The sequence below is a fragment of the Amblyraja radiata genome, chromosome 26 (genome assembly GCF_010909765.2).
Source record: "Amblyraja radiata isolate CabotCenter1 chromosome 26, sAmbRad1.1.pri, whole genome shotgun sequence".
In the NCBI taxonomy this organism is placed as follows: domain Eukaryota; kingdom Metazoa; phylum Chordata; class Chondrichthyes; order Rajiformes; family Rajidae; genus Amblyraja; species Amblyraja radiata.
In genome coordinates, this window is record NC_045981.1 from 18,070,154 (window position 1) to 18,083,392 (window position 13,239).

Here is a 13,239-nt window from a genome sequence, read left to right on the forward strand (position 1 = left end):
TGCCTTTATCCACCGTTGTTCACCCAGCCCCTGCTGAAACCCTTATCCTTGGTTTGATTATCTCTAGACTATTTATTCCAATGCTTTCCAGACCAACATATGGAAATCTGTTTTATGGAAGAGAGCATTCATTTCTTGAAGGAGACAAACAACCAACAATCCAAAAAAACTAAGCATTTGTGGAATCTGGGATCAGACAGCATTGGTAGTGGGGAATGGAAAGATGATGTTTCTAGTTAGGATTCTTCAGACTAACCCACCTGAAATATCGTCGTGTGTATTTCCTTCACAGATGTTCTTGCCCACTGTGTTCCTCCAGCACTTTATTTTGCTTAAGATTCCAGCATCTGCAGTCTCTTGTGTCTCCAAGAACCTATCTAATTCCTTTTTGATAACTACTGGTATATTTGAATCCATTGCCCATCTTTCTGCCTGCTATCTATAGTTGAACTCTTAACAGTAATGTGTAGGAAAGAACTGCAGATGCTGGTTTAAAGCGAATATAAATTGGAGTAACTCAGCGGGGCAGACAGCATCTCTGGAGAGAAGGAATGGGTGATGTTTCGGGTCGAGACCCTTCTTCAGACCAGAGTCTGGGGAAATGGAAACAGGAGGTATAGACGGTGATGTAGAGAGATATACAACAAATTATTCCTGCTGCTAAGCCTGCAACTTTAGAATCTCTTCCCTAAACAGCTCTGTTTGTCTAGTGAAGAAGGTCCCGATTCGAGACATTGCCTATCCATCTCCCCCCCCTCCACAGATGCTACCTGACTTGCTGAGTTCCTCCATGACTTTTGTGTTTTTTCTCAAAATTCCAGCATCTGCAGTTCCTTTAATTTGCTTCTCTGCCAATTGTTTTGGTTTTAAGGAATGTTTTAAAGCATATTTCTCTGTCCAAGCATTATTGGTCCCATTGTCTCCTTGAGTGGCTTAGCTTCACATTCTGGTGACATACACTATGATGTGTCACTACGTCACCAACCTGGTCACACAATTCTATGCAAGACTTGAGCTGTGACCTAATCAGTAATTTAAAAAAAATGTTTAGCATTATCTTCTGCTCATACACTTTGCTTCTTTTGATGAAGCCAGATATTTGCTTTCCTTTAAAGTTTTATTGACTTTCCAACCCTGATTATTGGTTTGTAAGTCTGAAATCATAGATCTCCTTCAAGTGTAAACTTAAAAGCTTCTTTATCATACCTTCCAAGTATCTCATTGCATACTTTGCATTAAATGTAATCTGCCACATATCTAACCATTTTACCACTGCCCTGCTCAAAGCTGCTGCAAAACGTGTCAGATTAATACACGATTGACTTTGCAGATAACTGCATTGATTTGAATTGTTTGAACAATATGTAAATGTATAGGTAAACGATAATTTGTTGCATGTTCTAATAAATGAATTGACGGGGTGAATTTCTTTTTCTCTCACAGGACATAGACAAGTTTGGCAATGAAATTACACAGTTGGCACGGCCATTGCCAGTTGAGTACCTCATCATAGATGTAAGTGCGAGCTAAGGTACATTTCTAACTGAATTTGCTTGGTGCGGTACATCTGTTTGCCTGGGATTCAGCAAGAAATATAGAGACATGGCTTACGTTTACTAATGTTCATTTTGCCTCTACAGTCTACACTACTGCAACTGCATAAAGTAGTTAAAATCTGATGGGCCTATATGTATGAGTCATGTCCCAAAAATATATCTAATTCTATTAAAGACACATGATTTCTTTTAACAGTAATGGTTAAGGTTAAATTGGCACAAGATGTGTAGATGTTGAACATCATCCCACCTCTTCCCATCATTTATGTCAGTAGCTGCAATACAAACTGGATGCAGGCCAAATACATGGAAGTAATCTATCTAAATCTTTTTACACACGTGAAAGTATGTTCATGTAATTATTAAAAAAGACTAAATTTATTTTAATTCGACCTGGTGTATTTTTCTTTTGAAATGCTCTTGTCAAACCATTTGAAAAATGGGTATATGTTTTTCCTTCAAAGAATGCTAAATATATCAGGCATGAGTTTCAGAGTGCAGATATACTCTGGCATTCCTAGTGACAAGGGAGATTAAGTTAGTGTGTTACTGAGTCGTAAGACTAGGACAACAGTACTTTCAATTCCACGTGGTGCTTGATTAGATATGTTTTGGAGGTGGACTGTTGCAATGTACATTGCTTTCTGGGATTACTTTTATCAGGGAAGGAAAATAAAATTAGTCAATTTACCCACGCCTGGTGCCATTTCAGTGGCCATGTGAATGCAAGACATGTTTAAGCTTAACAGAAGAGCTTTCTATGATTGATTAGCCTGACAGTCTCCACGGTAAAAGGTAAAGATGGGTTGCAGAGTAACTGCCATTTGTGTGTTCTTGTTCCAAAAGTGCATCAATGCTTCTGGGAAAGAATAAAAAGGGGTGGGGGAGTATTTGGCTGGTCCAGCAGAAGCTAGTGGTGAACCTCCAGAAAGAGAGGACTTGGTGATGGTAATACCATTGAACATCAAGGGGAAGTCGTAGGGTGGGAAAGGTTAGGGGAAGTCGTTAGGGCAGGTCCATGGACAGTAGCTTTGAACTTCCCAAAGTTTTTTTGAAGGAGGTTTCTGTGCATTTGACGCTGGTGGAAGGGCACGTAAATAAATAATGGAAGGCTCAAGTTATATCATAGTGAGGTAGAGCTAGGTATTGTCATCTTCGATTTAGCACTTGTTTCGATCCTGTTTTATCAACTCCAGTTATTCAGCCATTATCGAAAAATTAGTCTAGTTTTTAACTCTGCATTCTAATAAATTTTGAGCTTGGTACCTAACAAATAATGTTTGTTAAGCAAATGTAATGTCATAGCAGATGAACCTTAGAAAGGTTGCCACAGTTTGGGTGTGGGTAATCATTGTTGTTCATTGAAAATTATCATTTCCCATTTAACATATTGGGTGCTGCATTACAAAGTAGTAACCATTCCATCGCTCTTCTTAAAGGCTTCTCTTCCCTGTGTTGCTCATTTATCACATTTATTTGCAATAAACATGAATTGTGCCCTGTCGATGTGCTTTCACTTGAAGTTGCAGATGAAAAGGGTTATGGCATGACAGCAGGGTTATTTAAAACAGTAGCCATTGCAAGGAACTACATAGAAATCTGAATTAAACTTGAGGCAGCCCAGTATCTGCTAGTACATTGAAATGTTTAGGTTATAAGACTGTGTACCATTCAGGTGTAGAAAGTGCTATTTTGTATAACCAACAATTGTCCCAATAGATGTTATAGTTCTATTTCCTGCATCATGTTTTAAAACCATGGCACCTTTTTAAGTACATTTGGTTGTAAAACTGGACATTAATTATGTTTAATTATATAAATTAAATTATAGTAATTGATTGTTTTACTTCTTGGTTAGTGTGTGTAGCAGGAAATGCCATTGCCATTTTGTGCATTTTTTTTAGTGTGCGCCGAATCTCACCATCCTTGCTCCCCAATAGTGCAGACTTTGATTTATAAAAGTGTTCCTCCATCCAAATTACTGAAAATGATAACTTGACCATTGCTAGATTCTACTCCAGAACATTATTAAATAAAAGTGACTCCAAAGGGACAGGTGGAACCACTGCTTGATCCTCAGAGGGAAATTAAAAAGTGTCTTTAAAGGGGAAATGTTATGGCTTAGAATGTAGTCGTCTGGAAAAAAATAACTTCAGGGCAGAATTTTGATGAATACCACATCACATCCTGACAAATGTCACTCAATCATCTCTTCTGGTGTTATCCTCCAGCAGCTAAATCTATTGCTCTCCTAACCACTCCATTGTTTTGTTGTCACACTGCTTGTTTGATATCCAGTGGTGCAAGAGCTTCAGTTTTCTCCATTTAATTATTGGAACGACTGATCGTTCTCTTAGGCCTCTATCCCAGTTTGTCACATTTTACAGTTTTGATAAAAAAGTTATGGATCTGAAAAGTCAACTCCTTCTCTGCACATGCTGTTTGACTTGCTGAGTATCTGTTTTTATTTCATACTTTGCATTCTGCTGTTTTGCATAACTAAGAATTTAACTGCCGACCCCAAATCTGCCAAAAGACCAAATAATCCCTCTACTAAGCTTTGCCTGATTCAACCAGTCTGGGGGAACTGTCTCGTGCAAGTGAACTAATGTTTTCCTCTACTGTACTGGTACTGTAATCATTTCTCAAAAATCTTCATCACTGCCAACGATGGCTTTAATAACTATAGCCTTCCATTTCATCCATTGTTAGCTATCATGTCTTCAGCTGAACTGCTCTACAACTCTAGAATTCCTTCCTAAACCACTTCCGTTAACATGTTTCCAATTATTCTCAAAACTAACGTTGGTCAAGGCTTTTGGTTGCTTTTTAATATTTACGTTGTCTCGTTTTTCTGAAGTATCTTGGGAGATTTTTCAATGTCATGAACATTATATTCACGCCATTTTATACAAAGTATAGTTTATCCAAACCACTTAAAGGTTCACATAAGATGATTAATAAGCGGAAGTGTTCTCAAAGGAAAAATATATAACTATAAGTGCTGCACTCTGATGTTAAAATATAATTCATAATTCATCTATCAAATTCAGTAACGAAAAAGGATAGAATGAACAATTATAGAAACTAATAAACAAAATATTCTGACTAATGGCCATAATTTCAGATATTAATGCCTTTCCTCTTAACAGATGATTTAAATACCGTGTTTGTTTTCCAGAATGTTTTACTTTTATAAACCATTTTAACTGATTGTGTAACCATTCTTTTGAACATAGATTCCCACGACTTTTCCAAAGGATCCTGTTTACACTTTTGCTTCATCTCCACAACCTTTCCCTGTTGTGAACAGAGATGTTGTCGGAGAGACGCAGGTAAATGTTCCCTCCAATTGTTAAAATGAATGTTTCAGCAACTGTTTCTCTCTGATCCTTTTTATTGCCTTGCACTAAATGTTCATTTGTTTTCGGTAGGATTTTCACACCCTGGCCTCCTACTTGGCACAGAGTCAATCATCTGTTTTTCTTGATGTCATCTCAGATTTCCACCTGCTTCTCTTTCTGGTTACCAATGATGTTATGCCACTCAGGGTGAGTATCGTTGAAGAGGGCTGTATTAGGCATTGATATAAGAGCAACAAAATTACACTGTTTAAAAGCATCAGATATTTGTTTAAGTTCCTTGCATCGAGTACCAATGGCCACACCAAATCATTTTTTTAAAGTTTGAAATAATAACAAAAAATGCTGGAAACATCAGACAGGCAGCATCTGTGTAAAGAGAAACTGAGTTAATGTTTTAATCTGCAGACCCTTCGTCAAAACTATTCAGCTTCCCTAGCATTTTCTGTTGTTATTTCAGATTTTCTGCTGTTTTTGATTTTTCACTTTAATATTTTGTGAGGAACTGGCCTCTAATAAGGAAAATGAACAATGAGCAAATATGTCAAAATATTTAGGATAAGGTAAGGGCACAACAATTATTTGTGCTTATTCTGGTACATTAGGTAGATTTTTATAAAATATTTGCATAATTTTACAGAGACACCCACAAGCAAATTTGATGCCAGTAAACATCAAAAATAAATATTGTAAATACGCAGTATTTTTCATAATTAGGGGTGGGTCGAGTAACGGTCAAATAACTTTTTATAACAATAAATAACAATTCATTCATATGTTGTTTTTTTTTGTGTTCATATTTAAATTTTATATTACTGGAATGGTTTGCACTTGGATGAGAAACGATATAGAAAGAGTATTGAGAGCAAACATATTGTTGGAAAGCCACCAATCCCAGAGTTTATTCAGAGACCGAAGTAGTCATCTATCTTGGAATATTCCCAGCAAGTGTGTCCAGATCTTTTCCAGCACTTACCTTTTTAATTCAGAGCGGCAAGTATATGTGTGTTTGTGGGATAGCCTGGGTGATCAACTGGAGATCTGGATCATCCAAATTTTGAACTGCTTTTTTTTGCGTGTTGTGCATTAGTTTTGGTGCTCATGACAGCTTTTCTGCAGGACAAGGCCAATGTTCTTCTGTACAAGCTCCGTTCCCTTTGTGTGTGGATGTTCCCAAGCATACTAGCTGAGCAAAGAAACTGGTTTCTGCAGTGTCACCAATAATGAAACTTGCTGAAATTCCCTGGCATTCAAGGCAGAGATTCTACTCTATGATCATAAATAATTTTTGAATGCTTTGAGCTTCAGATGTTCAGGGACATTGAAAATCTTTCACAGACAGCAGAGCTAGGAATGGGGGTTTGTCATCAATCAAAGACGCCCAAGACAGGGTTTCTTTTGGCTTGCCTGCTTATTATACCATTGTATTCCTGGAGACCTTGCTACCACTGGCAGCCTCGCTGCCACTTACAGCCTCAGCAAGATAAGCTTTCTATATCAGGCTTGTTTCGGGAGAGAACCTAGGTGGTGGCTCTGCATCAGTGAAATCCGTGCTGTGGATTTGGCTGAAGTAAATAGTCACACTTGCTTTCTGCTTAATTAAAAACATTACAATTAACAATAATTATTCCACTTATCTACGCTTGTTAACATGTATTTGATTTATTTTTATGTGTACTAATATATTCATAAATACTACTCTGCAAATGGTTATCAGATCAGCAAATTCATTGGAAAATCATTTGGAATTAAACCATTTTAAGTCATAATTTGCTGAACCTAATGTAATACTGCTTTTGCAAAGATGCCAGTGATTTTGGATATTTTTAAGATTCACTTCTTGTATGATGGGCATTAATCATTCAAATCTGGTAAAATGGTGCTGGTCCACCAAGATTACCCAGATAAAGGAAAAGGCATATTAAGTAATTGATGTGAGACTGAGAGAATATTTCTGCACAAGTATAATGTGTTCATGTATTTATTTGCCATTCAAACTGTTCCTATATAGAATGACCCTGGAATACTGCCCTTTAAATATTAAAAATTATGTTCAAGTCTATTTGCAGGCCAGTTTTCACATCGAATGGTTTGTTGAAGGTGAAGTGAGTTTTCTGTTTGAAAGAAGACAATGTGGAAGAATATGTTATGATTAAGTACATTTTGTAATCATTGGTGTTAGACATTCCAAATGTATTATTTCCAGATATTTTATAACTGAGTGCACGTGTATTCTTTAAACAATAAGTAAAACTCGCTCATTGTGGAATAGACTTCAGTTATGTGTTGATATAATCAAGGGCTCTGGTCAGAATGATTTGATACTGTACATCTGCCTGCCACAAGTCAGTTTTCTGAAAGGAAGTAATAAACTCATTGAACATCCATCCCAAGAAGAAAGAAAATCATGCTTTATGCAAAAGTTTCTCTAAACTTATCTGTTGTAGATTTAGATTTAGCTCCTTTAGAACCAATGGATTAACTTTTGGGGGCACAACAGGTGACATGCCTTTTTTTTTTTTTTTTTTTTTTAAACCATTGGCATAATTCCACAAAACACCACCTGAGCCAAAATATCCTAAATGGTTCATGAAATCCTGAGCAGCTGAATTCTGTGAGGTATGTTAAGCAAAACACCATGGATGCCATTGGCATATTCACTTATGCATCATTGAGTCACAGATTTGTACACCACAGAAATAGGCCCTTTGGCCCACCTTGACCTTGCCGAGCAAGTTGCTGAATGGATTGGTTGCATTTGACCCTCTAAATCCTTCCTATCCAAATATATCTATCCAACTCTTATAGAATGACGAGCACTGAAAAGATGACCAATTATTGCTCACAATCTATTTGCACTTACAAAAGCTGCTATTTTCTGCTTTATTGTCCTTCTGCATCTTTAGCTTGACTATTTCAACTACTCCCCCACCAACACACCATTTCCTACTTGAGTTTATTGTAAAGTCTCATCTACTTTGGGGTTTTTTTTAATCCACCATTTAGAGCAGCAGATTTGAATGCAAGTCAGTTTGGAAGTAAAACTTGCCATCAAATGGTTATTTTAAATTATTTATGAACCAACTGCATTCAATTGATGGTATTATAAATGTCCCGTTTCACCGTGTGTCCAACAGCATTTACTAAAGTATGCATCAAATATTTTTGGGCCTGCATAATCTCTGTTTTGTATCCTTAACAGGATAGTATCAATTTGCTGTTGGAAGCAGTGAAAACACGGAATGAGGAACTTGCCCAGACCTGGAAGAGATCAGAACAGTGGGCTACTATTGAACAGCTCTGCAGTAAGACAGATAAGGGGGATGGGTAGATTAAACAGTAATTGCAGAAATGCGTAAATTGTTGAACAATTCTGTTGAACAATTCTGCCTTAACTTCCTCCACCGGCAGCTCGTTTCATACACCCACCACCCTTTGTGGGGGGGGGGGGGGGGAAGGTATTCCCTCAGGTTCATATTAAATCCTTTCCCCCCCCATCCCCCTCACCAAGTCCTCTGGTTCTTGATTCCTCTGTACATTTACCCAATATATGCCTCTCATGAGTCTGTACACCAAGAAACGATCACTCCTCATCCTCCTGCGCTCCAAGGAAGAATATCCTTGCCTGCTCAACCTCTCCCTATATTTCAGATCCTCTAGTCCTGGCAACATCCTCGTATATCTTCTCTGCCCCCTTTCCAGCTTGGCAATATCTTTCCTATAACATGGTGACCAGAACTGAACACAATACTCTAAATGTGGCCTACCAATGTCTTGATTAACTATAGCATGATCTCCCAACTTCTATACTCAATATGTGTAGGAAGGAACTGCAGATGCTGGTTTGAAGAAGTTGTCTCAACCTGAAACATCACCTATTCCTTTTCTCCAGAGATGCTGCATGACCCACTGAGTTACTCCAACATTTTGTGTCTATCTTCAATACCCAATACTGCGAATAATGAAGGCCAATGTGCCAAAAGCCTTTTTGACCACCCTATCTTCCTGTGACACCACTTTCAAGGAACTATGTACCTGCAATTTTATATGCATTGTTCTTTTTCTCTTCTGTGGTCCACTTGCTAATAGGTTTTCTCTCTGTTTGCAGGTACAGTGGGTGTACAAGCGCCCAGTGCTTCTGAATTTGATGCATTGGGAGGATCCCAGCAGTCTACTCCCACGGCTATGTGGTCCTGTAGACACTGCACCTTTATGAACCAGCCAGGCACTGATCAATGTGAAATGTGCAACCTCCCCAGAATCTAACCAGCAGCAAATAAAGCCTAATCTTGCCCTACCATTTGACCCTTTTCCAATATGGTAAGACAACAAGCTGGCTGCCAGGACACTTTGGATCCAGCAAGGAAACTCTACAAGCGAAATTGTACTTTTGAGATCTGCCTGGACTTCATTAATAGATATTAAAAGGAAATGATTGCTAAATACAACTTTCACTTATTTTCTTCTGCGTTTTCGTTGAATGGTTTCTGAAGTTGTCACTTTGTACAAAAAAAAAATATTTAAATGGATAAATGAAAGACACTTGTCAAGTTCATTACATGAAGTTTGGAGCTTAAATCTTAAACCCCGGCCTGGAGGGGTGTCAGCTGGTAAATGTTAGATTCACTAAAAAATTCCAAAGCAGTCAAAATCACGTAATTTTCCACACTGCAAACTTAACATGGAAAATTCCAAATTTATTTTTGCTTATTGCTATGTCCAATGTCGATGGTGATACATTATTGCCAACTGAAGATACAGACCCATGAATGACTGACTGCAGTAATTATTTGGAGGGATTTAAACACTTGAGAGCTGTTACTTATTTAGCTAATCCACGACAGCCTTGAAAACAGTATCACCTCATTGATGGTCTTAAAACTGTTGAATTGAATGTTAACATTTTGGCACTGAGGTAATATCTGTTTAGTGTGTGCATGAAAAGTTAGGTCAACCTGAAATCCATTATTAATTAATATCTTTCCCCCTCTCAACAAATGAACCTTGATCTGAATATATGTATGGAGTTAAATGTAATTCAGTGGATTAGAGCCTATCGAGGGGAGTTATTTATAGATGGCAAAACATTATATAATGTACAAAACATTATATGGATTTAAACGTTTCTCCAATTGACTATTGTACTACCACTATTATTCCGTGTTGGGGAAATATCCTGAGGAATTGTTGGGATGTAATTAAAGGTTTAAAAAAAGAACTACAAACATCATTTGTCATTAGTATGTGGATTAGAAACTGGTACAGATGGATCATTACAGGAGTAAAACATATTTGTATGATTCATTTGCCAAGACTGGCTTTATAAATGATCATCGCCGCTTGCTTTGTTTTAACAAATGGGTTGACTAAGGAGACCGCAGTTCTTTTAAAACGGTGCCAACACTTGATTTCATTTATTCTCTGAACTGTGAACATAGAACAGTATTGCACGAACACACCCTCCAGCCCACAATGTTTGTGCTGAACATAATGCCAACTTATTCTCCTTTGCCTGCATGTGATCCCTATCCCTCCTTTCCCTGCATATCCATGTGCCTATCTAAAAGCTGCTTAATGCCATTATTGTATCTACTTTTATCACCACCCTAAGAGTGCGATCGAGGCACCCATTACTCTGTTTATACATTAAATTTTGCCTTGCGCATCTCCTTTTAAACTTTCCCCCTCTGACCATAAATATGTGCCTTCTAGTCTTTGCCATTTCCACCCAGGAGAAAAAATGTGACTTTCTATTCATGCCCCTCTTTAATTTTATATAGTTCTGTTGGCTCTCCTCTAAACCTCAAACCATGTTTGTCCACCTCTGCATATTGCTAACACCCTCTAATGTAGGCAGCATTCTGGTAAACAAATATAAAAACAATTCCCAACATTTTCTGTTTGGTCTGCTAGCTTCAGCGCTTATACCGTATACACTAATCTGGAAGTTTTTGTTTAATTTCCAAGTCTGAAGAAGGGCCCCGACCTGAAACGTCACCTATCCATGATGCTGAGATTTCCGAGATGCTGCCTGATTAGTTGAGTTACTCTGTATCTTTGAGTCTATTTAAAGTGGGGCATATCATATTATCCACCCCAGTTAGGGTGGAATGATGAATATAACTTGATTTCTGGCTAAATATATTGTTTACTCTGGTTTACAACAGTTGGTGTGTCCCTGGCAGACGTAATAGTGCAATGTAGTTTAAAATACATCAACATTTGCTTCTAGATATTTTGGCTGCCTCAAGTTCCACTCTAATGCTGATTGGAATTCCTTCTGTACTTCCCAATGTTAGCTCAGACCTGTGAGAAGACACAATGTAGTTTTTACATTATATTGCGAAACAATCTGGGCTGTGCTGTCACAGAGATGGAAAATTTAATGTGAGGAAAGATTTTACAAGAATTGAGATGAGTGCTTGAGTTCTGTGAGAATTTCTTACTTGTAAGCAGAGGAAGCATTTGAAGTTAGGGGTCAGTGGTTTGCATATCCTGATAGCAATAACTTCAAACAAGTTAAGCTCATTTGCTGAAGATACACAAAGTGCTGGAGTAACTCAGCGTGTCAGGCAGCGTCACTGGAGAAAAAGGATGGGTGACGTTTAACCCTTCGCCAGACTGAGACTGTAGTCATTGGGAAGATGTTGCCCATGATTCTGATCTCAAAATACATAGAATGATGTAAGAAAAAATTTAAATGTATCTAGAAAATATAGCAATCATTATAAGCATTTTCTAAACCAAATCTGATGCTACTAGGTTTAAACTATACACAATGTCAAATTAAGACTCCAAGCAGAGAAACTCAGTGGGTCAAGTACTCAGAAGGGTCCTGATTTGAAATGTCACCTATCCATTTTCTCCAGAGATGCTGCCTGACCTGCTGAGTTACTCCAACACTTTGTGTCGATCTTTGGTATAAACCAGCATCTGCAGATCCTTTCTAAACATAAACTCACTTGCTTACGGGAATAACAATTAGATAAAACTGCAAAAGAAAAAAAACTCTTTAAAACAAACAAATTAAAGACCAGGTAGGTGGGCTGGAGGTGTGCTTGCACCTCATGTTTTAATGTTTGCCTTGTTCAGATATCTTGGAGAGAAATGTGGGGTTCTGTCTTCACAGGTTCCACTTAGTGAGAAGATAAAGCTCTCATTTAGCATTGTAATAAGGAAATGCTTATTCTGTTTAGTGAAACTGAAGTGTTTCAATCCTTTCCATGGTAGGCCGAACTGTACAGCACAGGAATGGCTCTGACCTACATTGTCCATTCTGAACATGATGCCAAGTTAGACTAGTCTGCTCGACCTGCACGTGGTCCAAATTCCTCCATCGTGCATATCTGAAAGCCTCTTAAATGCCACTTTCATATCTGCCTTCACCACCACCGAGCATTACTTTCCAGGGACCCATCTCAGTTATTTCAAAGCATCCACTTGCTGTTAGCTTCACGCATCTCTTATTTACTCCAATCTTAATGGGATTTTGTAATGTACATAATTAGAAAATAAGAATTTATTGCACGTCCATATATTCACAAGCTTTACATTGCACCTCAAATATCTCTGCAGGCCCGAAATACATTGTACTTATGGCTAGCTCATAAAAACTGATCTATTTGAACATAGATATGTAGGAAAAGTTTCCAGAGGGCATGTTGCTCATCCACTTCATTATGTTTTATTATTTCTCCACTTTAATATTCTTTTACACTTCATTATTCCTCCAGCATTTTGACTTTGTTCAAGATTCCAGCATCTACCGTGTCTACATTTTATTATAAAAATCTATTTCTGTTTGAAGTTATTTTATGCATTATTCAGTTGAACAATTAATGTAATTTTAATCAACCTTGCTGGGGGTCAATATTAATAGATTTAAACCAACTTTGGAATGAAAAGGAATAGAGAACACATCCCTATATCTTAACATTTGTGACAAATCATATAAAATGTACATTCTGCAAAAACTGCCTATTTCATTCTGAAGAAGGGTCTCGACCCAAAATATCACCTATTCATTTTCTCAGGCGATGCTGCCTGACCCACTGAGTTTCTCCAGCCTTTTGTGTCTACCTATTATATTATACCTTAATTAATTTCCTTTCTTAAAATTTTGCAAAAGCTTTCGCCTAATGGTCCAGATGACTCACTTCCCCTTGGATTTTTTCTTTCCCTTTCCCTGTATTCATTGCATAATTCTATCATAGGTTGGCATTGCCAACATATTTGTTACTGAATAACTTTGGAGCCTAGTTTTATGAATTGAACACAATATTACAGCACTGATTGTACAACGCAGGCTTAAATACTTATTT

The 13,239-nt window shown here is 37.6% G+C and overlaps 1 protein-coding gene across 1 annotated transcript in view; it reads left to right on the forward strand.

Moving 5' to 3' along the window:
* nploc4 (NPL4 homolog, ubiquitin recognition factor) overlaps positions 1 to 9,366 on the forward strand; it is a 44,560-nt gene extending 35,194 nt beyond the window's left edge. The window contains exons 13-17 of the mRNA XM_033044363.1: positions 1,444 to 1,515; positions 4,796 to 4,891; positions 4,991 to 5,107; positions 8,121 to 8,223; positions 9,027 to 9,366. Of these exons, the coding sequence (XP_032900254.1) occupies positions 1,444 to 1,515; positions 4,796 to 4,891; positions 4,991 to 5,107; positions 8,121 to 8,223; positions 9,027 to 9,184 (546 nt within the window). The 3' untranslated portion in view covers positions 9,185 to 9,366. The remainder of the gene's footprint in view (positions 1 to 1,443; positions 1,516 to 4,795; positions 4,892 to 4,990; positions 5,108 to 8,120; positions 8,224 to 9,026) is intronic.
* Positions 9,367 to 13,239: the final 3,873 nt, after the last annotated feature.